The sequence below is a fragment of the Passer domesticus genome, chromosome 23, assembly GCF_036417665.1.
Source record: "Passer domesticus isolate bPasDom1 chromosome 23, bPasDom1.hap1, whole genome shotgun sequence".
Lineage (NCBI taxonomy): Eukaryota > Metazoa > Chordata > Aves > Passeriformes > Passeridae > Passer > Passer domesticus.
The window spans coordinates 6,124,276-6,150,572 of NC_087496.1; the positions used below are offsets into that span (position 1 = coordinate 6,124,276).

General features: G+C 60.2%; 4 protein-coding genes across 7 annotated transcripts in view; 1 reads left to right on the top strand and 3 right to left on the bottom strand.

Moving 5' to 3' along the window:
- Window positions 1-172: 172 nt before the first annotated feature.
- Window positions 173-12,039, bottom strand: ABCG4 (ATP binding cassette subfamily G member 4). Of its 3 annotated transcripts, none has more exons than XM_064397559.1 (15): window positions 11,563-12,039; window positions 10,001-10,238; window positions 7,811-7,928; window positions 7,603-7,735; window positions 7,356-7,406; window positions 7,073-7,218; window positions 6,726-6,849; window positions 6,429-6,543; window positions 6,159-6,295; window positions 5,985-6,083; window positions 5,683-5,851; window positions 5,096-5,196; window positions 4,793-4,951; window positions 4,567-4,685; window positions 173-4,486 (listed from the first exon to the last, which is right to left on the bottom strand). In XM_064397559.1, exons 2-15 carry the CDS (start codon window positions 10,227-10,229, stop codon window positions 4,261-4,263), a joined length of 1,926 nt encoding a protein of 641 aa, XP_064253629.1. In that variant the 5' UTR covers window positions 10,230-10,238; window positions 11,563-12,039; the 3' UTR covers window positions 173-4,260. The 3 variants fall into 3 exon arrangements, with proteins under 3 accessions (XP_064253629.1, XP_064253630.1, XP_064253628.1); XM_064397560.1 differs by lacking the exon at window positions 11,563-12,039 and adding an exon at window positions 11,372-11,523; XM_064397558.1 differs by lacking the exon at window positions 11,563-12,039 and adding an exon at window positions 10,580-10,599.
- Window positions 12,040-14,069: 2,030 nt separating this feature from the next.
- Window positions 14,070-15,061, bottom strand: LOC135285434 (CUB and sushi domain-containing protein 3-like). The gene is made up of 4 exons (XM_064397708.1): window positions 14,850-15,061; window positions 14,560-14,727; window positions 14,274-14,477; window positions 14,070-14,160 (listed from the first exon to the last, which is right to left on the bottom strand). Exons 1-4 carry the CDS (start codon window positions 15,010-15,012, stop codon window positions 14,147-14,149), a joined length of 549 nt encoding a protein of 182 aa, XP_064253778.1. The 5' UTR covers window positions 15,013-15,061; the 3' UTR covers window positions 14,070-14,146.
- A 1,168-nt stretch (window positions 15,062-16,229) lies between these two features.
- On the bottom strand, window positions 16,230-23,260 carry HINFP (histone H4 transcription factor). 2 transcript variants are annotated; one of them, XM_064397713.1, is made up of 9 exons: window positions 22,974-23,260; window positions 21,220-21,446; window positions 19,765-19,876; window positions 19,150-19,302; window positions 18,626-18,703; window positions 18,352-18,472; window positions 18,131-18,269; window positions 17,915-18,039; window positions 16,230-17,358 (listed from the first exon to the last, which is right to left on the bottom strand). In XM_064397713.1, exons 1-9 carry the CDS (start codon window positions 23,122-23,124, stop codon window positions 16,845-16,847), a joined length of 1,620 nt encoding a protein of 539 aa, XP_064253783.1. In that variant the 5' UTR covers window positions 23,125-23,260; the 3' UTR covers window positions 16,230-16,844. The 2 variants fall into 2 exon arrangements, with proteins under 2 accessions (XP_064253783.1, XP_064253782.1); XM_064397712.1 differs by lacking the exon at window positions 22,974-23,260 and having other exon boundaries at window positions 21,220-22,701.
- A 1,514-nt stretch (window positions 23,261-24,774) lies between these two features.
- Window positions 24,775-26,297, top strand: part of POU2AF2 (POU class 2 homeobox associating factor 2) — an 11,783-nt gene continuing 10,260 nt past the window's right edge. Inside the window, exon 1 of the mRNA XM_064397543.1 lies at window positions 24,775-25,333. Coding sequence (XP_064253613.1) covers window positions 25,324-25,333 — 10 coding nt within the window. The 5' untranslated portion in view covers window positions 24,775-25,323. The remainder of the gene's footprint in view (window positions 25,334-26,297) is intronic.

The window sequence follows — 26,297 nt, forward strand, 5'->3', positions numbered from 1 at the left end:
CCACCCAGCGAGTGACAGCTGTGTCACCGGGGCCACACGCACTCTTCTCAGCCCCTGGGTGCTGTCCTGGAAGTGCCAGCCCACCCAGGGGCGCTGGGACTGAGGGGTCACAGCTGCGCCCCAAATTCCACACCCCCCTCGAGGCTCTCAGGAAAGGGAGACAGCCAGGCAGTACACTATAAATATAAGTTTTATTGATGTGTGAAACCCAACAAGTACAGCTGGCATCTCGGAAACACCGACACAAACCAGAGCATCTCCTCCTGCCCAACAGCTCCCGGGACCCTCTGGGCATGGCGAGCAGCAAGCTGGCAGCTGGCACCCCGTCCCTGCGGGGCACTTACCTGCGTGTGCAGAGCCCAGGGGAACCTCCACCCTGCCTGGTTCCTGCCAGGCTGCAGCTGTGCCCTGGTCCTGCTTCACAGCCTCCTCCCAGCAAGGCAGAACGACCTGGGCAAATGCCCCCCGGGGCAGCTGCCACAACAGAGCTGTGCCAGCAGCCTGCCTCGGCCTTTGAGCTGGTACCTGCATCTTATTTTGGCAGGCTGTCCCAGGGAGGAAGCAGCTCACACCCGTGCTCGTGTGGAAATGTGAGTTTCAACGCCTGCACTTCCCTGCGTGGTGCCCCCCTGGATCACACACACGTGCCCCCAGTGTCCAGCCTGGTATCCTGGCACGGCCAAGGCTGGACAACCACGGGGTCCAGCGTGGCAGGGACACACAGAGAGCCCAGGCTGCCCGTGCAGAGGGACAGGACAAATGGTGTCCACACACAGTGAGAAGGAAACACTGTTTTATTGCCTGATTTGGGAGAGGGGTGAAACCCTGGCAGAAGCCCCATCCCCTCCCTGTTCTAGCCCAGTCTCCCCTCCAGCAAACCCCAGCCAGGTGATGAAGCGTTTGCTCTTCTTGTGCGTGTGACAGAGGTGGCCTGGACATGCATGGAGGTGAGTGGCCATGCCCCTGCCTGCCTGCCTGCCACCAGAGCACCCCTGAGAGGCAGAACCCGATACAGCCGTGGGCCAAAGGGGCTGGAGCAGTTTTTGGTGGGTTGAGGCTCAGCTGGTGTTCCCAGCGAGCCACAGCCACAGCCTGAACCCCACCCTCATCCACTCAAAGTGCATCACAAGGGAGGGCAGGGGCAGGAGGGGACGGGAGGTGTGGGGGAAGAAGCCTGCTCTCCTCCATCACGCTCCTCGTGATTATCCAGACGCGTTCTCTCGGGGCATTCCTGCAGCCAGCAGCGCCCACGGCTCCGCTTCCCTGCTCTGATAAAGTGCATCCTTGCTGCTTCCCTAAGGGCCCCCTGGAGCAGGGTGGCTGCACGCCGTCCCTCTGCCATGCCTGGGCAGAGAAAACCCCTCCTGCAGGGCAGGGACCACCCAGGCCACAAACCCCGGGGTGCCCAGCCCAGCCCTGCCAGCCTCGGGCTCAGTGCAAACGTGCTTCTCCTCCTCTCATTTCCCTGCACCTTCCACCCCTCTGGGGCTGTCCTTGAGGACAGGGAAAGGACAGTCTCAGCTCCTCAGGCAGCACCGAGGGTGCCTTTGCCCTGTGCCACTTCCCCCTCTCATCACCCCCTTCACACCAACACATTCACTTGTGTCCTGCTGCCCCGGGCACGAGCAGCCTGCCCCATCACCCCCACTCCCCAGAGCCCTTGCCCAGCTCGGGGACAGCCATCCTGCAGCTCCAGGCTTTGTCCTGGCCCTCTGCCCCGCAGTGGCCACGTACCTGGCGAGCTGGGACACTGCAGCTCACGGGCACAGGCTGTGCTGAGCCCTCCTGGACATCCCGGGGGTGCTGCCAGCTGCCCCACCCCAGGCAGGCTGGGCCCTGCAGTGGGAGCCACCTGCCCTGGCAGTGCTGCTCCGAGCTGGGGAAGCCTGCAAGCAGCAGAGCCTGGTCAACAAAGCTTCTCTGTGCATGGGGGACACGGCCAGGGGCAGTCACTGGTGCCTGCTGGGAGCCCCTTTGCTCCACACACCAGTTCTTCTTGTCCTGGTCCTCCTGGGAGGGGTGGTGGCCCTGGCTGTGATGGCACAGGGGTGTCCAGGTGTGCTGGGTGAAGGACACGGCGCTGGGGACGGCAGCACCCCCAGGGGGCAGAGGACAGGACCCACCATGAGAGCCCCAAATGCCAGGGGGGAAGCAGGAGCTGTGCAGAGCTGCCCCAGTGCCACCTCCTGCACCTCAGGATCCACCCAGGGAAAAGCCTCAGCCCAGCAGAGCACGGACTCGTCCCAGCCCAAGAGCAGGGCAGCAGCAGGGCATCATTCCCAACAGCTCCAGGGACAAGGAGATGGACGAGGGTGACACCCCACATCCCCCAGCTCCCTGCACCCCGTGACAGAGCAGGCACAGGGACTGTCCCCACTCCTCCGTGCCCCTGTGGCTGTGGGTGGCAGCACTGCAGCCCTCCAGCTGGCACAGCTCCACTGCAGAGCACGGCACTGGAGGAAGATCCAGGAGCAGGGGGGGACTTTGTGAGGGACAGTGAAAAGTCAGACAACAGCCCTGGGGAAAACCCCGATGCTCAGCGTGGGAAGGGCAGCAGGGTGTGTCCTGCTTCCAGACCCTCAGTGCAGGACAGCCCCACGGCCAAACATTCCTCGAAGCCCTGCAGGCAGGGGAAACTCAGCCTTGCTGAGTGCCAGCATCAGTGTCAGGCCAGCCAGACTCTGCTGCGCAGCCCCAACCCGAGCCAGCGAAACCAAAGACCAGCGTCCAGGATTCTGCTGGAATCTGGCAATCTGCAATCCCTGGCGGCTCAGAGTGCCAGCAGCACGATCCCCAGGCTGACCTGAACCAGGGCCAGCCTGCCAGGGTGGGGCAGGGCTGCCTCCCCCACGTCCACGCTTGCCAGAATCCTGCGGGTTGCCACATCCGTGGGTGACGCTCACAGCCCGGTGCCAGCACGCCCAGGGAGCTGTGCTGTGCAGGTGAGCAGGGTGCTGTGTTCCCAGCATGTGCCGATGCCCCAGCAGCTCTGGGCTCAGCTCAGTTCCTCTGGAGAGCCAGCAAGGTGCTGAACTGCCTTCCCTCTGCGGGGTGTGCGAGTTTGGAGCAGCCACCAGAGACACCAGTGCCAAAGGGACCTTCTGGTGCCAGTCACTTCCCGGTGTCCGGGTCACCCACTGCAAACAAACCAGCTGGGATCTCACCTGTTTCCAGTTCAGGCACTGCCGGGACCCCCTTCTGCACAGTGTCACCCTGGGGCTGGCACTGTGACAGGCCGGGTGTCCTTGGTGTCCCCTCCTTGCACAGTCGGTGCTGAGCGAGGCTCGTCCATGCCGTCCTGCTGAGACAGCCCCAGTGGAGCTGGGGGAGAGAGGCTGCAGGGAAGGGCTCAGGGCCAGCTCTCCTCCTGCAGCAGAGCCTCCAGGGTGACACAGCTGAGCCCAGCCCCGTTTTTCAGCCTCCTGGCAGCGTGTGGGAACCCAAATCCTCCTTGCTCCATCCAAGTCACTTCTCTCCGTGTTGGTTGAATTGGTTCAGAGCCTCCTGTCTCAGACCCCAGAGACAACAGGGACTGAATGTGACTCCCCGAGGTCTGAGAACACCGTCCTGCTCCCACAGACCCTGGTTTGAAGATCCCATCTCTGAGGGTGATGTCCCAGCAGGAGTCTGAGACAGAGCCCCAAGTCCTTCTCTGCCTCTTTGCTCCCTTTGCTGGGATGCAGTGGGGCTTGTGGGGGAAAAAAATAAAGAAAAAGGGGGGAAAAAAAAAAGGAATATTTGCACAGAAAGGAAAGGGGGATGCAGCAATCTCTGTGGCTACAGCGACAGGAAACTCTAAAGCCTTGTGCACTCCACCTATGGCATCTTTGGGCTCTTCTCAGCACTGGCCAGGACGAGGAACGGGGCCACCAGCAGCTCTTCCAGCTCTGCAGCTCTCTCCTCCCAGCCCAGCACGGAGCAGGCTCCTCGGCACAAAGCCCTGGGCTGGACTGTCCCTGGTGTCCCCAGGGCAGCGCCAGGCAGGGACAGGAGGGGACCCAAGCTCCGTGGGGCTCGTCAGTCCTGGGGGGGAGAGTGGCACATGCCAGGGCTGTACAAAACGTTTTGCAATGAAGAGTGTGTGGAAAGGTTAAAACAGTTCCGAGATGTCTCAAAACCCTTCTCGACTGAGCCAGGCCTGGCTGGCACCTCCTAGTGCCTCCGCCACGGTCCGGGACCTGCAGGAGCACCGTGTCCATCTGCAGAACATCTCTCACAGCAGGCCAGGCCCGGGAACGGCACCGGGGCCCCGCGGCCCCTTTATCTCTCAGATTTCACCTTGTACCTGAGCACCAGGTAAGCCAGGAGCCGCAGGATGACGAAGAAGATGCCCAGGATGAGGAAGTCCAGGTAGAGCTTGGCCTCCTCCACGTCCAGCTCCTGCAGGATCTTGATGGGCTTTTGGAAAGGGCAGAAGTCCTCGAGGCACTCCAGGTCCTCGCGCTCCATGGCGTAGATGGTGAGGATGACCCCCTCGAAGCCATACCTGGGCCAGAGCACACCTGAGGGTCACCAGGGGCCCCAGGGGAGCCCGGGACGGGAGCTCTGGGCAGAGCTGGGCCCCACCTGACGTAGGAGACGTAGGAGCTCCACTGCAGGTAGGTGGGGATGGTCTTGAAGCTGACGAAGAAGCCCGAGAAGAGCAGCACGGGGATGGCAGTGACGGGTCCCACAAAGGTGGCCACCTGGGGAGCAGAGGCCACTGGGGGTCACCTCCCTGCCCACCCGGGCAGAACTTCACCCCAAACTGTCACAGGGCAACTCTGCACAGGGAGGCAAAGCCCCGCCAGACCTGCAGGGAAGTGGAGGCAGCTCCGATGAGCAGCCCGAGGGACTGGGCCACCAGGGCCGTGGCGGTGGCCAGGGCGGAGAAGAGCAGGAAGCGCGTGGCCTCGGGGGGCTGGCCCGTCATCCAGTACACGATGCTGCAGTAGGCGATGGGGCAGATCACCTGCACGGGGACAGGGACAGCCCTGCTGGGCCCCACGGCCATCCCCACCCCGCCACGACCAGCCTGGGGCTCTGGGCAGGGAGTGGCTGTGCCGAGGGTGGCACATCAGCGCCAGGGTGGTGACAGAACGCACGGGAAGCTCACCTGGAAGGGCACGTCTGCCATGGTCTTTGCCAGGTAATAGGCTTTGAGGCTGTACCAGTAGTTCAGGTGCTCCCTCAGGAACACGGTCATCTCCTGGGGGACTGCAGGGAAACAAGGGGTGAGCAGGCAGCAGCTCCCTGCCCCGGGGGGCTCCAGCCCCTCTCACACTGCCCTGAAGGGGGGTGCACCAGGTAACCCCCTGCCTGCAGCATGGGAGGGTGGCCAAACCTTCTTTGGGGAAAAAAATCAGTGAGTGATGTGGGAAATTCCACGTGGAAAAGTCAGCTTGTGTGGGGCTTTTTACAGAATTACACACATTTTCTCAGATTAAAAAATAAAATATTAAAATTCCAGCATTCTGCTTTGAGCCAACAGGGGTCAAATAGCCAGATTATAGCCAAATAAAGGCCAAAACTGCAATACAGGCAAAGAGGTTTTCCCTTGTTTTTTAATTTGTTTTCTCTCCTCTCTTATTTTGCCCCTTTTGCCCGCTCCCTCTGGCTCCCCACACCCTGCCCAGCACCCCCACTCTGCCACGCAGCTGGGGCACCCCCAGAGCTGGATTTCGGGGGCAAGGGGCTCCTTACAGGTGAGGATGGTGGGCATGAGGGCGGCGAACATGAGGAAGAGCATGGAGAAGAAGAGGAAGCCGGTGTTGTTGAAGACCTTGCCCGCGTCGTTGCCGATGTGCAGGTAGAGCAGCCCGATGAGCACCCCGATGCAGATGTGGGACATGAACCGCAGGTGGGTCAGCACCTGCGGGCACAGCGGGGCTCAGCAAGGCAGGGCTGCCCCCCAAAAACACCCCAAGGGGGCAGAGCACGGCCCGTGGAGCTCCTTGTGGCTGCCAGCCCCCAAAGAGGCCAAGCCCAGCCCCTCCTGGCCTCACCGTGTCCCGCAGGATGCAGATGAAGGTTCTCTTGAAGAGGATGCAGAACTGAGTGGAGGTGCTGGTGGCAAACGTGTGGCTCTCGATGTGATCCACATCCTGCAAGAGCACGTGGCTCAGGCTCACCCCACGGGGACCCTGCTGGCACTGGAGGCTCCTCTGAGCCCCACTCACCGTCCCACACGTGGGGCACGACGAGTCTGCCTTGTCAGGGCTGCTCTTCTTCTCAGCCATGGTGCACATCCCGTTCTGCACGGCGCGGAACAGGACGGGGTTGAGGTCCCCGTACTCCCCTGAGGCCACCTCGATGACTGTGGAGGAGGACAGGAGCCCTGAGAGGTGCTGAGCCCGCCAGCACCCGGCAGGAGGGGCACAGGCATCTCTCCCTCGGGCAGCCCCCAGGGCTGGGCACTGGGTTTGGAGCTGGCCACGCTCTGCACTCACTGAAGTCAGCAGGGTTGTGGTAAGTGGGGCAGTGCAGGCCGAGCCCCTTCAGGTAGGGGATGAGGTTGGTCACGACGCCCTTGAAGATGCACTGGCCCTGGCTCAGGATGTAGAGCTGCAAGAGAGAGCTGGGATGTGGCAGGTGCAGGACAGCCAGGGCACTGTCACCCGCTCCTGCCACCTCCCTGGCCCACGGTGACACAGGCCACAAAGCCCCAGCTCTGCAGCCTGCAGCCCACCCCTGCCATGGCCTCTCTGCTGGTCCTGGGGGCAGAGGGACCCTGCCCCAGGCCAAACCTTGTCGAACATCTCGAAGAGCTTGGCGCTGGGCTGGTGGATGGTGCAGATGATGGTGCGGCCCCCCTGAGCCAGGGAGCGCATCAGGGACACCACCTGGAAGCAGGAGGCACTGTCCAGACCGCTGCGGCCACGCAGGAGGAGGAAGAGACAGCAGAGAGACAAGGGGAGCGTTGAGAGGGGGAGAGGAACATCCTCAAGATGCCCCCACCTGCCTCCCCTCGTGTCCACCCTCAGATGCAGAAGAGCGTCATCCCCAGGGGCACAGTGGGCACCAGAGTGCACTGGGCACGCCAGCAGGGGCTGCCCAGGTGGGCGGGCAGTGCTGGGAGCCCCTGAGGCCTCACCTGGTGGGCTCATCGAAGAACATGACGGGGGGGTTGTTGACCAGCTCCAGGGCGATGGCCAGGCGCTTGCGCTGCCCCCCCGACAGGGAGCTGGTGCGGGTGTAGGAGCACTCCAGCAGCCCCAGGGCCGTCAGGATCTCGTTCACCTGCCACACAGACAGGGTTTTTCATGGACTTTCATCCCAATCCTGCCCCCTCCCTTCACCCTTGCCGTGCCCTGCTCCCCTTGTCCCCGTTTTGGGGAGAGCTGAGGGGGTCTGGGCTCACCCTCCTCAGCCCTTACCAGCTCCTTCTTCACCTCCTGCTTCTCGCTCAGCTTCAGGTTAGCAGAGACCTGCAGGGAGAGGATGCCCAGGGAGACACGGCTGTCAGATGTAGGGAGCAGAACTGGCTGCTCCGTGGCTCCAGCCCCGCCTGCTCAGCATGAAGGGAGCACGGGCAGCAGGGTTTTGTTCCCTTGGAGGTGCCCGAGGCCGGTGTGAGCTCAGTGCCCACAAGGAGACAGCCCACAGGATGTCCCCGGAGCTCACCATCATGGCCTCGAGCACGGTGAGGTGTGGCAGCAGCATGTCATCCTGCATGATGTAGCAGGACATCTTGCGGAAGGTGCGCAGGTCCCGCGGCCGCCCGTTCACCAGGATCTGCCCCTTCATGCCAGTCTCCCTGCAGGAACGGGGCAGGCGTGGGGGCTGCAGCACAGCCCTGCACCCCCAGCCCCCCTGGAACCCCCAGACCCACCTGTAGCCAGCCAGGATGTTCATTAGTGTGGATTTCCCAGCTCCCGAGGGGCCCATGATGCCAATGAGCTCCCGCTGGCAGAACTTCCCTGACAGGCATTTCAGGAGGGTCTTGTACCCTGCAGGGACAGAGCAGCGGGGTTTGGCCTCCCAGGGCAGGGATTGCCGTGCCATGCCAGCTCCTGGGGCACCTCAGGAGCCCCGTGTGCCGTGCCAGGGGCTGTGTGTGCCCCATCAGCATCCCCTGGCACAGCAGCTGCCACCTCCAGCACCACCCCTGCCCCTGGTCCTGGGCTGATCCCACTGTGCTGAGGAAGCTCCTGACCTGGATCACAGCAACGAGCAGGGAAATCCCGGGGTCAGGTCACAGAGCTGCTGAGGGAGATTACCCCTGTGACACTGCTCTGGGCATGTCTTCAGATGCTGATCCCCAAGGGCAGGGGGAGCAGGGCAGCAGGAGGGGGCAGAATTCCCCATCCGGCTGCTGCCTTCATTGGCATTCACGCCGTGGCACCCGGCAGCAGCCGCTGCTAATCAGACCTGGAATTATCTCTGCTTTAAACGCGGCTGATTAGCATTTTCTGGCGGAGGGAACATGATGTGTCGGGAGCAAGGAACAAGCACAGCCTCAGGCTCTCAGGAGCTGCCCCTGAAATGGAGCCCTGGCTGGACAGGAATTGCTTTTGGGGGTGATAACCCCACGGAGCGAGCCTGAGCATCCCTCTGTGGAATTGTGTCCCCACGGGGACAGCCGCTGTGGGGCAAGGACAACAAACCCCATCTGGGGCAAGCCCAGGGACGGAGCACCGACAGCCCCGAGCCCTGGGCTCGTCCACCCCCAGGGAAGGTCGCCCAGCCCCGCAGCCCCCCGCACCCCTCGGAACCCCGCAGCAGGAGGGGTCCCGCGGGCAGAGGGGCGGCCAGAGGAGGGGAGGGGGCTGCGCAGGGTGGCCAGGGGCGAGCAGAGCCGGCAGCTCCCCCCGCGGCTCCGCACCGCGCATGCTGCTCACGTCGGCGCCACTGCAGCTTGCGCAGCGGTTACTCACGTTCATTGACTGCCAGTAACCTCCTGCTCAGCGCCGCGGGCCAGCCGGGGCTGGGGGCTGTGGCCAAAGCCACCGCGACCCCCGCCAGCCCCGCCTGAACCGGGGGAGGAAAGCCGGCTCCCTCCGCCCTCCCTCCCTCCGCCACCCCCGGGACCCCCGGAGCCCTCGGCTCGCTCCCACCTTGCCGAGCCTCCCCCCCTCCCTCCCTGCAGGGCACTGGCCCGCTGGCAAGCAGCCGGATCCCTCCTGGGTGCTAGAGAACAATCCGCCCCGGATTGCCATGGATCCTTCTGGGATGCTTCCTCAGCATCCCGGATAAACAGAGGCACCATCCCGGCGGTGTCAGGGCTGCTCCCGGGGCGTTTGGGCGCCTCGGATTCCCGAGCTGCACAGCCTGGGCGCGGGGCAGAGCCCCATCGGGCACTGCTGGCTGCCAGAGCCCCTCACCGAGCCCTGTGACCTCGGTCCCTGCTCGTCCCCGCCTGCCTTCAGCTCCTGCAGATCTGCTCACCCTCCATCTTATCGGGCTGCCTGATTGGCATCCCATTAACCGAGAGCGCTAATTAAAGCAGACTACCACCCACCAGCCGCCATCTGCCTCCCCCTCCCCTCCCCGAGCTCTCGGCCAGAGCCGCACGCAGGGAAGGGGGCCACGGCCGGGGCTGCCCGGGGAGAGGAAATCCCCCACAAACCACACCTTCTCCTTGCCAGGCTCGGGGCTGGGCGTCCTGCTGCATCCCACACAGCCATGACAGCAGTGCTGGGGAACCCATCCCATCCATCCTACCCCAAACAGCAGTGATGGGAAACCCAAATCATCCATCCTACCCTGAACAGCAGTGCTGGGGAACCCAAACCATCCATCCTGCCCCGAATAGCAGTGCTGGGGAACCCATCCCATCCCATCCCATCCCATCCCACCCCATCCCATCCCGTCCCGGCAGGCCCAGGGTGTCTGCCCTGGCCAGAGGTTTCCCTGGAATGCGCTCTGCCTTCCCCTGGCACTGCCCAGCACAGGAGCCTCGCCTCCTCCTCCCACGGGCACCCAGAGCAAACCCCCCTGGCACTCGGACAGGGCAGGGTGAGGCCAGGGTGTGGGAGAGCCCTGCAGCGCCCCTGCCCTGCCCGCCCTTCCCTGCTCCTACCTCTCTTCCTCCACCAGGATCCCTCCCGCACGGAGTAGGACAGGTCGATGAACTCGATGTTGACAGCCGAGCGCTTGGGGAGGTGGGAGAACCTCTGCGCCTCCGTGATGTGGTTCTCCACCTTCTTCAGGTGCGTGGTGAGCAGCGGGGCGTCGGGCGGGCCGGCGTGGCACACCGTGTCCTCCAGGGCGATGGAGACGCAGGCGGGGTCCATGCCCTTCTCCGCCATCCTGCCGCCCTGTGGGGAGCGCACGGGGATGGGCTCCCTCCTGCCGGCGCTGCAGCCAGCCCCGTCTCTGCCGCTCCCGCTGGCTCCAGGCCTCGCTGTCCCCCCGTCCCGCCGGGGACAGCACCCGCATCAGGCTGGGGATGGAGCCGAGCCTGCACCAGGGGCGAGGAGCAGCAGGATTTTGTGCAGCTCCACTGTCAATAATTCATGCAGCTCCTGCGGCTTGGTCCAGCTCAGCTCCCCCAGCCCCGGGGGGGCCCTGCCCCGGTCCCTTTTGTCCCGGTGGGCTCAGGGAGGGAGCTGGGAGAGCTGATGTCCTGCCCTGTGCCTGGATGTCCCCAAGGACTCACCAGGAACCAGCCCTGCTCTGGCCTTGTGGGACACAGGTATGAAATCCTAAAGGAGCAGATGATTCCAGCGGTTTCTTGGACAAAGCACGCGGTGCTCCTGGGGCAGAGCAGCCCCGGGCACATCAGACCCTCAGACAGCGCCTGGGGTCCCCTGGGCTGCTGGGAGAGCCGTAACAGCGCAGGGAGGGGGCCCTGCTGCTGCCATCCCTTCTCTGCCTTCCTCAGCTCACGGTTTCACCTTCCGGGCTCTCTCAGCACAGCCCGGGAGGCCAGGCCGGCGCTGAGCCGGGGCCGTGACGCTGTCAGAGCCGCCCCAGCCCTCCCTGCCCGCAGCGCTCCGCGGCCGAGCTCCGGGGGACTGCGGTGCCGGGGGATGCCGAGCGGGCAGGGCGGGGAGCCCCGGCTCCCAGGGGCTCCCAGGGGCTCCCAGGGGCTCCCAGAGGCTCGGGGATCCCCCCGGCAGCCGCAAAAGGAGCTCGGGCTGTGCCGGAGCGAGCTGTGCCCTGCATCCCTCTCGCCTCCCAGCCGGGGGTCCCAGCGCCTCGCTAACCTACATTCAGGGGGCTGCGGGCAGCGGCTCGCTGCGGCTGCAGCGCACACACGGTCCCGGGCAGCTGCGGGAGATCCCCCCAGCCCAGCCCCCGCCGCGGGCAGACCCCGCTCGGCGCTGGAGGGAAGCCAGCCCAGCCCCGGGCAAGGAGGGGTGGGGGCTCCCAGCACCCGCGGGGTGCAGAAAAGCGGGGTTCGGGGGGGTGGTGGGGGGCAGCGGGCTCGAAGCGCCCTCGGGCTCACCTTGACTCCTCCGGCTGGGCGTTCGCGGAGCGCTAAATCCCGCAAGCCGCTCTCCGCGGCTTAGCCCAGCCCCGAGGCGCGGGGTGGAGACGGCAAGGCTTTGCCCGAGGATGCTCTTCCTCCATCCCCGGCCCCCTCCATCCCCAGCGCCCCCGGCCCCGCGGAGGCTCCCGGCTCTCCCGCAGGCTCACCTGGCAGGGTGCGGGGCGGCGGCTCCGCTCCCGCAGCGCCCCCGCCGCGCCTCCTCCGCAGACAAAGGGGCGATGCCCGGGGGGCCCGGGCTCGGCTCGGCTCGGCTCGGCTCGGCTCGGTTGGGCTCGGTTCGGCGCGGCTGCGGCGCTCAGCGGCGGGAGCCGGGCTGGGCGCTGCCCGGCCCGGGTCTCCTCCCCATCCCTCCGCGGGGCTGGGCGGGCAGGGCGGGCGGGGGGCGCTCCGGCCGCAGCCCGCAGTGGCTAGCAGGAAGCCCGCAGTGGCTAGCAGGAAGCCCGCAGTGGCTAGCAGCAGCCCCGCGGTGGCCAGCAGCCCCCCGGGCCGGGCTGCTCGGGGGGGCCCTCTCCGCCAGCCCCGGTGCTGCCGGGCGGGGAGCGGGATGGGCGGCAGGATGGAAGGATGGATGGAGGGATGGATGGGCTGCCCGGGCGGGCAGCGCTGCCAGGCAGCGAAAAATCCTCTTAAAGGGACCGGCCCTATTTCCTCTCGCTGCCTGCCAGCAGGCCCCGAGCACCCCTGAGCGCAGCCCGGGCTTTGCCAGCCCTGCCCCCGCACCCCCCTGCACCCCAGGGACACAGCCCCCGCACTGCCAAACCCCCCGAGGGAGCCCAGCCCACCCTAAAGCTGCTCCTGCCCTGCACAGAGCCCTGGGCAGACCCCCCAGCATGGGCACAGAATACAGCCAGGGCTGGCACGGCTTGGGACAGCCAGGGGGGTGGCAGCTGGTCACAAAGGGGGCTGTCCCTCCGGGGTTTCACCCCCAGCACCCCCTCCCTGGTGCAGCTGGTCCTGCAGCTCCCCTGCAGCACGCCTGGCTCCCTCCTCGCTGTTACTCACACCTCGCACCCACCACAGCACTTAAACGCCAGAGACATATGGAAATGAGTGGCACCGGCAAGAGTATTAATTAAAAATCCATCTGTTGAGCCAAGGAGAGCTTTCCCCACCCCCCTGGCAGCTTGGGGCTGGGACAGATCTCAGGGCAGGATCCAGGCTGAGGAGTTCAGGGAGGGCACAAGTAGCCAAGCTCCTCATGGAGGTCCTAAGTCATCCTGTCCCGGAGCACAAGGCAGGTGGGACTCACTGAGCTCTCTCTGCACCCAGCCCTGGGGCACTCCCCCTGTGCAGGTCCCAGCCCTGCAGGGAATGGCCTGGGGGTGACCTCAGGGCTGCCAAACCCCTTTCTGCTCAGCTGGGCCCGTGCTGGTGGCCATGAAGCACCCAGCAGTGCTGGGGAGTCATTTCAGGGTGGGAGGAAGCAGGGATGGAGCCCAGTGCCACGGGGACATTCACATCCCTCAATCCCCAGCTGGGACCTTCCCAAAGTGGCCTTGTCCATAGCTGTGTGCCCCTGGGGGCTCGCTTGCTCAGGACAGTGGCAGAGGGAGCCTGTCCTGGTTCTGTCATCTGTGCTCAGGGCTGCAGGGACAGAGCAGGCAGCAGAACCTCTCTGCATGGCAGGAAAACCTGTGGGATTCCCTGCAAATATATTTTTAATGACCTGTGGCTGGTCCTCCAGGACCCTCAGCAGTGCCACCACTTGTTGTTCTAGGACACAAAACAACACGACATGGACACGCTGTTGTTTTCAAGGGAAAAATGGAAGTTTATTTTCTCACTCCAACATTTATAGATTTCCAAAGGTGACAGTGGAATGGAGGGTGACAGTGCCACCTCTCCAAACTTAGACAAACTAACAGTTTATTAAATTTCTCCTCCTCCATAAAAGAATGCAAAACAATAAGTTGTTTACAGAAAGCGTGTGAGAAAGTTTGCTACAAGTATGCAAACATCAGAAGGCTTAGAAAATCTTAAAAAATCCAAGTGACAATCACCTGTGCCCCAGACCACCCTCTCCTTCCCTGGGGGAATAAAACTGCTTTCATGGCTGCTTTGAGGAGCCAGAGATGTCCTCAAGGGGCACAAAGCTGGAGCCACATCTCCCCCTTTGTGGCCCCATGCTGGTGGGAGGAGAAGCCCCTGTGGAAAGGGACTCTCAGGGCAGGAGCACAGAGCCCCTCCAGGAGCAGGACCAGCAGCCAGCAGGAAAGATTTTCCACCTGGGAGGTGAGACCTGTCCCCCTCTGCACTCCCAGGGCAGTTTGATTCCTCAGCAGTGGGCGCTGCAGCCCTGGCCAGGCTGCTCTGTCCCTGCCATGGGGACAGGAGGCAGATGCCACGCTCCTGATGGCCTCAGTGTGCTCAGGGGGCAGCTCCACCTCCCAGCTCAGGCCTGGAATTCCCTGGCACGGAGAAACCACAGCCTGCAGCACTGAAGGACAGGTATTTCCACCAGGCACAGGCGCTGCCTCCCCCTAAGAGGGGCTCTGGGAAGCAGCTGGGAATTGGGTGCTGGCAGCCCTGTCCCAAGCCCTGCTGCAGGAAACGCTCCCAGATCCCAGCAGCTGCTTCTCCCAGAGCACCCCCCGGCCCTGGGGAGCCTGGCATGAGCCACCCTGGCAGAGTGAGCGCAGAACCCTCAGCTGGCAGCCTCGGGAAGGAGCGCAGCAGTGATGGGAGGCAGAGCCGGGCTGGGAGCCCCCCACAGCCCCGGCCGGCCCAGCTCTACCTGGAAGCACCTGAGGAGAGCAAAGAGAGCGGATTTTGAGCTGTTTGCAGCTCCCACCTCCCAGTGCCAGCCTTCCCTTCACACAGAGACACTCGGGCGGGCAGTGCCAGCAGCGGGACCCACCGCAGGGCACGTGGCAGTCGCACTCGCAGATGTCACAGCGCTGGAACCAGCGGGGCCAGCCCGACAGCTTGGTGGCACAGGCGGAGACCCTGATGCATCCTCGGCTGAGGGCGGCTCCCGGGGGCGCGGGGCTGCCGCAGGACGAGGAGCAGCCTCCGGTCAGCTCCCGCTCGCTGATCTCGATGCGGCCGCGCAGGCAGATCCCTGCGGGGCACGGCCCATCACGGGGGGCTCACCCGCAGCCAGGAGAGCTCGGGGCCGTGCCCGCAGCGGCCGGGCTACTCACGGAGGCAGGAGGGCTTGGGGGTCCAGCGGCCATCGGGCTGGCAGGCGCTGGCGGGGTCCCCCAGCAGCACGAAGCCGGGCCGGCAGCTGTAGCGCACCACGGAGCCCACCCACCAGTCGTTGCCGTGCACCACCGAGTTAAAATCCGCCTCGGGCCGCCCGCAGTTCACTGCAGACAGGGATGCAGGCGGGGATGGCAGCTGGGCAGGCTGCTGGCCGCGGGGACAGCGCAGGGGTCACCACGCAAGGCAGCGTGGCACAGAGCATCGCCAGGGATCCCGCGGGTTTTACCTCTGCAGAAGGACTTGTAGCCCAGCCAGCAGCAGCTGCCGTTCCCGCACTGGCTCCTCTTCAGCTCCTTGTGCCGCCCCTTGCAGCCCCCCAGGCAGATGGGCGCCGTGCCAGACCAGTACGTGTCCAGCTCTGCCGGGGCCAGCAGGGACAGCGACACCATGGCCAGGGCTTGCCCAGCCCTCAGAGCCCACAGGGCGGTGCTGGAGCCCGCACAAACCCATCCCAGCCCTTCCCAGCCTGTCCCATCCCATCCCATCCCATCCCATCCCATCCCATCCCATCCCATCCCATCCCATCCCAAATCCCATCCCAGCCCTGCTGTGAGCGCACCCACTCACACCTCAGCTCCCACGTCCCCTGTGCCTGTTCTTGCTCCTTACTGGGCAGGACTGGTGCCAGCTCTGGGGTACCCCATAAACCCCCTGTCCCCCCAGCCCCCTGTTACCTTCTGGCTGCTGGCAGGAGGTGAGCGTGGCCAGCACGGCGAGGAAGAGGAGGCCCAGTGCCATCACCTGCCCTCCTCCCCTCGCCCAGGAGAAAGTGACCTCGGTTTGCACACACACCCCAGGCGCGGGGAGGCTGCAGGGCACGGGGGAAGGAGGACACATTCCCTCTAATGCCAATCCTCTCCCCGCAGATAATCTCTGGCAGATTACCCTGCCTGGGGCCGGGTTTAAAGGGACATCCCAGCAGCCAGCCCCAAACCAGCAGCAGCAGAGCTGTGCCCGTGGAGCAGAGGGCAGGCTGGAAGTGCTGCGAGTGCAAACCTGGCACGGGGCTTCTCCCGAAGGCAGCTCAGCCCAGCTGTGCCAGGCCAGGGCCAGGCTGGGGTGGGAAGGCTGGGCAAGGCAGGGATGCTCTGCCTGCAGCAAGGGGCATCCTCCAGCAGGGTGGGCTCTCAGGGACAGCTCCTGCCCCTCCCGAGCTGCTGGGATCAAGGGTTTTCCCCAACACCCCAAAATTCCAGCAGCTTTTGCTCAGATGCTGGAGAGAGAGCAATGAGGGAAGTCAGTGCCCAGCCCAGTGCCTCCCTGGGCACATCAGGACAGGGAGGGTCTAAATGGCACTCCAGGGACCCCAAATTCACTGTCCTCACCCAGCCATTCAAAAAAGGACAAGCTGGCCCTGCTCACAAGCCCAGGCTGCTCCCTGGATTCAAACAAGGCCTGAGCAGGCAGCAGACAGCCCCGGGGAGGCAGCAGAACTCAGCCCCACTGCAGGAACACCAGTGCCAGAGCTAAACCCGGCCTTCCAGTGCCACCTCTGGGGAGCAGCACAGTGCCAGGAGAGCCTGGCAGCTCCTCAGTGCCCACCTCCCACCCTGCACAGCACAGCTGGCAGGGGTAGGGCTGAGCAGGAAAACACCAGACACTGCTGGGCCTGGCAGCCTGATGTTTATTTGTCTCGCCAAAGAACACTTTGCCCAAGCAGGAGCCCAAACCCCAATGTGGGGAGGACACCCAGGGCATGCCAAAAGCAGCAAGAAGCTCCCAATGTCCCAGTGCTGCACTGGCCTCCCAGAGAGCAGGGCTGGTTATGGGATCAGGGAGCCAAACACCACCAGCAGCAGCAGGTGAGACAGGCAATGTGTGCAGGAAGTGCTGATGAAGGCATGAAACCCCCTGGAAAAGGCATGGATGGGCAGGACAGGCCTGCCAAGGGAAGAGACTTCAGCACCAGTGTGCTCCACACACCATCCTGCCTGGGGAACAGAAGGGCACAGCTGCTGACCACCCCACCCTGCCAGGCCTGGGCCAAACCTCCCAGAAGGGTGGGAGAAGCTTGACAGGCCCCAATCCCCACAAGGAGGAGGCAGACAGCTCCTTGCAGCTCTGACACACCCGGGGGATGTGTCCCTCCCCTCTCCCCACGCCGACAGAACCAGCAGCCAGCCAGGCTGGGCTGAGGACAAGCCCAGCCCTGTCCCCAAGCACTCCTCCAGCAGCACATCCCCACGAGGCTCAGGCTCTCCTGCAGCAGAGGGGCAGCCCCTCACAGGATCTGGATGCCCAGCTCCTCAGCTGTTTTCTGCAGCCTGTCCATGACGTTCTCCTCCAGCTCCAGGCCCGGGGCTGCTGTGGCCTGCTGCTCTGAGGCTGTGCTGGCCAGCACGTAATAGACAGTCTCACTCTGGCCCTGCTCGTTGGTCCTGCTCACCACACGGATGATGGGGCTGCTGGTGCTGCTGCCTCCTTGCTCTGAGGAGGAGGAGGAGGAAGCTCCTGGGATGGGGCTGGGCCGTGCTGGCTCAGGGCTGGGAGCAGAGCACAGGGCTGGGGGCGCAGGCAGCTCTGATGTGCTGTTCTCTGCTGGGGCAGGGTTTGCTGCAGGCTCCAGAAGGATGCCCTGCAGGTTGCCCTCGCCCTCAGGCAGCACCACGCACTCGCTGGAGCCATCCAGAGCCTCCCCACGCCTCTCCCTGTCCTTGAGCAGCTGCTCTGTGAGCTCCACGCTCTCGTAGCGCACCAGCTGCAGCCTCATGTAGCCATCCTCGTGCTCCCTGTACCTGGGCACAGACAGAGGGGTCAGCCAGGCACGCTCCCCCTCCCAGGAGATGGGCAGCAGCCAGGGAAAGGGCACAACAGCCGAGCTTCCAACCCCTGTGCTGCACAGATGGTGTTTCAGCCCTACTCCCAAAGGCACACCCGTGTGGCAGATTCTGAGCTCTGTGCCAGGCTCAATCCTCCCCAGCCCATCTCCTTCCACCACTGTTGTACTGGGAGAATTTCAAGTCCATCCTCTTCCCCTCCCAGCTTTCAGGCTCTGGAAACCCTCTGGATTTCCTACAGGGTGTGCAGCAGAGGATTCTGTCCCAAGATTTCTCTCTCTAGAGGGGAACACCTGGACCTGGTCCCTGCCAAGCTCAGAAGTGTCCCACCAGAGTGATGGCACCACTGCCCTGGAGCTGCCAGCCAGCACTGCTCAGATCCCACTGAACATTCACTGCCCAGTGCCTCCCAGCCATTGGGAAAAGGGTCTTGAACACATTTACAGAAATCACTGCCAGCACAGCTCAGGGTGCACTGGAGAGGAGGCACTGAGGAGCTCAAGGTGAGCAGTACCTGAAGCGAGGATGTCCCGAGGGCCATTTGAACTGGTGCTTCTTCCTGAGGTGGACAGTGAGGTTGTTCCCCCGTGTGAAGCACTTGTCACACACGTGGCACTTGTACCGGGGCTCGGAGTCACCCTGAGGGACACCGAGAGCAACATCAGCACGTGCAGGGAAGGAGACAGAAACTTCTCTGGGAAGATTGATATGGGGCAATGCCAGTTCCCACCTCGTGGACCTTCCTGTAGTGCAGTTTGATGGAGCAGAGGGAGCGGGCAGAGAAGCTGCAGGCCTCGAACTCGCAGCGGTACGCCGGCTCCTTGCTGTGCGTGTCCAGGTGCTTCCGCAGGTCAATGAGGTTCTTGCAGCTGGAAAAACAACGTGAGGGAACAGAGCTGCAGCACACACACACACAGAGGCCTCTGGGAGGTGTGGGGACAGGGCCCTCACCTGTAGTCACAGTAGTCACACTTGAAGGGGCGCTCCTCGCTGTGCCGGAAGCGGATGTGGTTGCGCAGCGAGGAGGGCAGCGGGCAGGTCATGTCACACAGGGGGCACTTGTAGTGGTTCACTGGGACAAAAACGGGGAGAAACGTCACCCCAGAGCAGGGCAGAGCAGGGGGCTGAGCTGGCAGCAGGGCCCTGCACTCACTCACTCACTCACTCACTCACTCACTCACTCACTCACTCACTCACTCACTCACTCACTCACTCACTCACTCACCGTGGTTCCTCATGTGGTCGCGGAGCAGCCGCTCGGTGGCAAACCTCTTGGAGCAGTGGGAGCACTGAAACCTCTGCTCTGCACAGGGGGCACAGGAGACAGCAGGGCAGGGAGAACAGCACAGAGAGCAGTGAGGAGAGGTGCTCCAGGGGGATGGAAACGCTGGTGGGCAGCCCCGGGTTCCCACAGGAGGAACAGCCTCCAGCCTGCCTCTGCCAGGAGACAATTCCCAGGGGACACGGCCTCAAGCTGGGCTGGGGGAGGTTCAGGTGGGACTTCAGGAGGAATTCCTTCATGGAAAGGATGGTCGGATGCTGCAAGGGGCTGCCCAGGGAGGTGGGAGAGTCCCTACCCCTGCTCAGGACATGGCTGGCTGACAAGGTGAGGCTCAATCCCAGGCTGCCATCACTCAGCAGACACGCCAGGCTGTTCCAAGCCTGGCTCACGGGGCACCTCCAGCCACCCAAACGTGCCAGCCCAGCAGTGCCCAGCAGTGCCCAGCCCCTCCCTGCCCCAGGCCTCACCCTCCAGGGCAGTCTGGCGGCGGATGTGGTCGAAGAACTTGGTGTTGTTGGCAAACATCCCCCCACAGGTGGGACAGGCCACCACCTTCTCCTGCGTGTGGCTGCGCAGGTGCTCCCGCAGCTTGCAGCGGCCCTTGAAGCTGCAGTTGCAGTCTGGGGAGGGAACAGCACAGCTGAGAGACCTCCCCAGGGACACAGCCTCACTGAACAGCAGCTTCCTCGTCCTGTTTGGGCCAGCAAGGCTCCAAAATGCCCAGACAGCAGGGTGAGATTGGCACGGTGATATTGTAAAATCACCAGGGTGGTACTGGTTCTGCCAAGCAGTTAGGGCAACTGCACAACCATGGGAGAAATTAAGGAAAAAAATCAAAATCAAACTAAATCAACCTTTTCTCCAAGGTACTGATTACATATAAATAGGAAGTTCTGTCTGAGCACTCAGCTGAGGGAACTTCTGCAGGAATATTTCACTGTCAAAACCATGGAATTTGAAAAGCTCTTTTTGACAGACTGACTACTGCTCTTTTTGAAGGCCAAGGGGCTCTCTGAGACCTGCTCCCATGTTTGCCACCCAGCCCAAAGCTCTCAGGAGAAGCCCTGCAAGGCCCCACAAACCTTTCCAGCCGCAGAGCAGCACGTGGTTCTCCTTGCCTGCTGCCTTGTACTCGGAGCAGAAGCTGTGATCCTCCACGTGCCGGTAGAACCACTCGGGGTTGTCAAAGGACCTCTGAGGGGAAGGACACACGGGGCAGGGTGAGAGACACCAGGACGAGCTGAGAGGCTCCCACACAGCTCCAGACAGAGCCAGCAGCTCCCCCTTCCCAGTGAGCCCCTGCTCGTCACAGTCCTATTTTCTGGAAAAATCCCTTTGCCCAGGATTTCTCTCCTGGGGAGCTGAGAAGCCTCAGAAGAAAAGGAAAACAATAATTATCTCATTTGCTTCTCCTGTGTTTTGCTGCTTTGGAATGTGGGTGGTGTTTGTTTACCCACGGGGGATTGTTTCATTGGTTTCATGGGAATTGTTTTGACTTATTGGCTAATTGAAGTCAAACTGTGTCGAGGCTCTGGAAAGGGTAACGAGTTTTCATTATTATTTTTTTAACCTTCTGTAAGTATAATTTCTGTATTCCATAGTTTAGTTTAATACAATAGAATGTAATATAATAGAATGTAATATAATAGAATGTAATATAATGTAATATAGTATAATGTAATATAATATAATGCAATATAATACAATGTAATATAGTATAATGTAATATAATATAATGTAATGTAATATAATGTAATGTAATATAATGTAATGTAATATAATGTAATGTAATATAATGTAATGTAATATAATGCAATGTAATGCAATGCAATATAATGCAATATAATATAATATAATATAATATAATATAATATAATATAATATAATATAATATAATATAATGCAATATAATGCAGTATAATATGATACGATATGATATGATATGATATCATATAGTATAATATAATATAATATAATATAATATAATATAATATAATATAATATAATATAATATAGTATAATGTAATGTAATATAATATAATGCAATGCAATATAATGCAATATAATATAATATGATGCAATATAATGCAGTATAATATGATATGATATGATATGATATAATATGATATAATATAATATAATATAATATAGTATAATATAATATAATGCAATATAATATGATGCAATGCAGTATAATCCAATATTATATAATATAATGCAGTATAATGCAATACAATACGATACAATATAATATAATATAATATAATAGAATGTAATGTAATATAATATAATATATAATGTAATATAATGCAATGTAATGCAATGTAATGTAACAAAATGTGATGTAATAAAATGTAACAAAAAGTGATGTAATGTAACATAACAATATAACATAATATAGCATAATATAATATATATATGATATAATATGATGTAATATTACACAATATGACACGATATGATATAATGTTTTAAAAGAACCACTGAGCCTGTGAGAGCCCGGCGCAGCCCCGCGCCCCCGGCAGGGCGGCTCTCACCTCGCAGTACTCCCAGAGGCACAGGAAGCCCTCCTGGATGTCGGGGATGATGTTCCTGCTGTGGCAGCCCAGCTGGCAGGGGCTGAGCTGGGGCTGGCCCTGCAGGGCGCGCAGCCCCCACTGCTTCAGCTTGGTGTGGTAGCAGTGGAACAGCACGTGGCGCAGCAGCTCGGCCGGGCTCTCCGGGCAGCAGAACCCGCAGCCCTGCCACAGGCACGTGTACTCCTCTGCACAGACAGACAGACTGACTGACAGCTGCTCTGGACACGGACAGACAGACTGACAGACAGCTCCTCTGGACAGACAGACAGACAGCTGGACACGGTCACACAGACTGACAGCTGCTCTGAACACTGAGACACACACAGCTGGGCACGGACACACAGGCTGACAGAGAGCTCCTCTGGGACACACAGACAGACTGACAGACAGACAGCTGGGCATGGACACACAGACTGACAGCTGCTCTGGACACGGACAGACAGACTGACAGCTGCGCACGGACAGACAGACTGACAGCTCCTCTGAACACTGACAGAGAGCTGCTCTGGGACAGACAGACTGACAGACAGACCGACAGCTGGACACAGACACACAGGCTGACAGAGAGCTCCTCTGGGACAGACAGACAGACAGCTGCTCTGAACACGGACAGACAAAGAGCTGCACTGGACATGGACACACAGACAGACAGACAGACAGCTGCTCTGAACACTGACAGAGAGCTGCTCCGGACATGGACAGACAGACTGACAGCTGGGCACGGACACACAGACTGACAGACAGCTGCTCTGGACAGACAGACAGACAGCTGCTCTGGACATGGACAGACAGCTGCTCTGAACACTGACAGACAGACAGCTGGACACGGGCAGACACACAGAGAGCTGGACATGGACAGACAGACAGCTGCTCTGGACATGGACAGACAGACTGACAGACACACAGAGAGCTGCTCTGGACACTGACAGACAGACTGACAGTTGCTCTGGACACGGACAGACAGACTGACAGACAGACAGAGAGCTGCTCTGGACACTGACAGACTGACAGTTGCTCTGGACATGGACAGACTGACAGAGAGCTGCTTGGGACATGGACAGACAGACAGACTGACAGCTGTTCTGAACACTGACAGACAGCTGCTCTGGACACAGACAGACAGACAGACAGCTGCTCTAGAAAACACACAATTCCTCTGGAACAGACAGACAGAAAGACTGACAGAGCTGCTCTGAACACGGACAGACAGAGAGCTCCTCTGGACACGGACAGACAGAGAGCTCCTCTGGACACGGACAGACAGAGAGCTCCTCTGGACACGGACAGACAGAGAGCTCCTCTGGACACGGACAGACAGAGAGCTCCTCTGGACACGGACAGCCAGCCAGCCGCCCCGAGCTCAGCCTCTCCCCACAGAAGCGCCCCCAAGGTCTCCCCAAGCCCACCCGGCTCCAGCCCTGCCCCGCCACGGGGGCACGCAGGGCCAGCAGCGCTCCCTGGGCAGGAAAATAGAGATTATCGAGGCCGGGGCAGCCCCAGGCCAGCCGTGCCAGCTGTGCCCAATGCCCACCTTGTCCCCAGGGCACTCAGAGCCACCTCCGGGAGCTCCTGCGACACCCCCAGGCCCGGGCACCCTCCCCAGGGCGGAACCCCCTCCTGTCCCCGCCGAGCACCCCACGACACAGCTCCGGGGTGTTCCCTTGTTTTGCCGCTCCCCGGAGCGCAGCGCGGCCCTCCCGCCGTGCCCTCACCCAGCGGGTCCGTGTCGCCGCGCTGCTGGCCGGGCACGGGCTGCTGCAGGTGCTGCGCCGCATGCCCGCAGAACTCCTCCATCTCCGCGGCCGCGAACGAGCACCGCTGCCACTCGCACCGCAGCACCACGGCCGCGCGGCCGGGCGGCATGGCTCCCGGCACCGCCGGGGCTCCCGGAGCCGGCGCCGAGCCCGGCGGGGCCCGCGGGGATCGGGATAAGCGGCGCCGCCACAGCTGCCCCCGCGGGGGGCACCGGAGCGCGACGCACCGCGCGCGCCCGCCCGCCAATCACAGCGGCCGCCGCCCCGCCCGCCCGCCAATCGCAGAGCAGGGACGGCCTGCCTGAGCGCGGCGGGAGAGAGGCCCCGGCGGGAAGCAGCGGCGCGGAACGGAGGTTCCGGGGTGTTTAGGGCCGGGGGTGATGGCAGCGCCGGATCCCGGCCGGGCCGGGGAAAGGCCGGGCCCGCACTGCCAAGAACCTCTGCCTGCCCAGCCCTGGAAGTGTCCAAGGTGTTGGGCGGGGATTGGAGCAGCCTGGGGGAGTGGAAGGTGTCCGGTGGAATGGGATGAGTGTTAGGGTTCCTTCCAAACCAAATCATTCCAAGTTAGTTTTTGGCGCTTCCGGAACAATTCCGTGCTTAAACAAGAGTCCTCGCACTGGAAACCCACCCCTGGGTTGATTCAGGCCAACACTGAACACAAACCCCATCAGTTCTGCAGCTCTTTACAACAAATCAATAATAATAACAATGATAATGCATCAAATCCTCCCTGCTCCTTCATGGGATGGAATTAAACACACCCTGACTGCCCCATCTGCTGCCCCAGGCTCTTTGCTACACAAAGCACAGGCACAATTCCCGAAGTTTGCTTTGGCACAGGTAAATGCCTTTTTAAAAGGCTTCAAACCCCTTTTTAAAAGGGTTCAAACCCCTTTTAGAAAAGGGTTTTAAAGGGTTCAAACCCCTTTTAAAAAGGGTTTTTAAGTGTTCAAACCCCTTTTTTAAAGGGTTTTAAAGGGTTTTAAACCCCTTTCTAAAAGGGTTTTAAAGGGTTCAAACCCCTTTTAAAAGGGTTTTTTAAGGTTTTAAACCCCTTTTTAAAAGGTTTTAGAGGTTTCAAGCCCCTTTTTGGAAGGGGCTCTGCAGAACGTGCCCAGAGCGTGTCGTGCCGCCCACAAGAGCTTCTGCAAACCCCACCACAGCCCCAGCTGTGCCCCGTGTGAATGGCACACACGTGCCCAGCTCCACCAAACTCCCCAGAAAACGTGGGTGCGGCGATTTTTCAGAACAAAACACCAGCAGAGAGGTTTCCATCTCAAAGCAGCCTGGCTGAGCTTTTGTTCTCCCCCTGTTTTCAGTGGGATTCCTTCTGCAGGCAGCAGAGCAAACACCTGCACCCCAGGATGGGGGTTTAACCTGGGTGTCCTCACAGCAGTCTGCAGCCCAGGAGGTGCCAGGGGGCAGCTGGCAAACGCAGCCCGCTGCTGGCAGAGCAAAACCTGCTCCTTTTTGTGCCACCTTCCACCTGGCCCTGCCCACCTGGTGCTTCCTGAACCTTCTGTCGCCCGCCAGGCAAACCCCCCACAGCAGGAAGGGCTGGGCAAGAATGGAAGGGCCAAAAAAAGCAGCTCCCTTTCCCCTTTTCCTTTCCCCTTTTCCTTTCCCCTTTTCCTTTCCCCTTTTCCTTTCCCCTTTTCCTTTCCCCTTTTCCTTTCCCCCTTTCCTTTCCCCTTTTCCTTTCCCCTTTTCCTTTCCCCTTTTCCTTTCCCCTTTTCCTTTCCCCTTTTCCTTTCCCCTTTCCTTTCCTTTCCTTTCCTTTCCTTTCCTTTCCTTTCCTTTCCTTTCCTTTCCTTTCCTTTCCTTTCCTTTCCTTTCCTTTCCTTTCCTTTCCTTTCCTTTCCTTTCCTTTCCTTTCCTTTCCTTTCCTTTCCTTTCCTTTCCTTTCCTTTCCTTTCCTTTCCTTTCCTTTCCTTTCCTTTCCTTTCCTTTCCTTTCCTTTCCTTTCCTTTCCTTTCCTTTCCTTTCCTTTCTTTTCCTTTCCTTTCCATTTTCAGCCATGAAATGCCAGCTCAGACAGGCAGGAGGCTCCCGGGGAAGGACCCACACTGACCATGCAAAGCGGAGTGAAACACAGATCCAGGGATTTGCATTTAAGCAAATCCCAAACGAGGTTTGGTGCTGGAGACATCCCTAAATTCTAGAAAAGCCATTTCCGCCAGGCTCAGCTGGAACTTTCCCAGGGAATTATGAGCACAGGCTTCACTCTGCTCTGGGAAGCTGATGAGGGACAGATCTTCCCCAAATCCCCGCAGGATCTGGGAGCTGGGACTGGTCAGCAGCACCAACAATGGAAGCAGGTGAGTCCCAGCAGCTCAGATCTTCACAAGCTGAGGCATCTTCATGGCAGTTTCAGGGAAGGAACAAACTGTGCTGTCCTTGGGCTCCTTTTGAAAAAAAAAAAAATCCACAAAATTTTCTCTAGAATAGACACGTGACATCTTAAATGTCCCAAGAATTTAATAGTATCAATTAATATTCTGCCTTCTCCAGACTGTATTTATATTCCTTCAAAGTGCAATGCTTTATTTTTTTTTTCTCTAAAGGCAGTTAGATCAAAGTGATGTGAAATTGGATTCAATTTGCTTGGAAATGATAGAAACTCGGGCCTGAATTAGCATTTTCTTCCCCAGTGGGAAGAAAATCTTCTGCCAGTGGCAGAGTTATCTGAAGTTTTGACAGCCCAGCCTTTGGAGAATCCACTGGCAGCAACAGGTTCAGTTGTGTGACACCTTGCCCGGGGTTAGAGGGCTGAGTGTTGCTGGATTAAACCAATTCGGGCAGAGGAATAAATGGGGATGTGAGTGAAGCCACCTCAACAGCCCAGAGCAGCAGAGGGGGGTGGAGGAGCTTTTCTAATGCCTTCAGGGCACAGCAAAGGTGTCAGGAAACCTGCAGAGCACCAGACCTGCTGGAATCCCTCCACCTGTGGGAGCTGATGTCCATTTCTGGCCACTTGTGTTGCTTTTTCTTTTTTTTTTTTTTTTTTCCCCTTGGTACTCTCATCTTCACCTCATTTTTGGGAACCTGTCCCTTGCTTTGTGTTTGCTTTGTGCCTGGCCTTGGCTGAAGCTCTCTGGTCAGCACTCAAAATAAAATTCCACTTGCCCAAATTTGCAGCTGCTATGAACCCAAAAATAATAATAAAAAAAAAAAACATCTGGGGCATGGCCAAGCTGTTTAAACCCTCTCACCTCCCCTGGTGTGTGTGTGTGTGCACCTGGGGCCACAATGCCACCAGGAACGGAGCCAAGGGACACATCC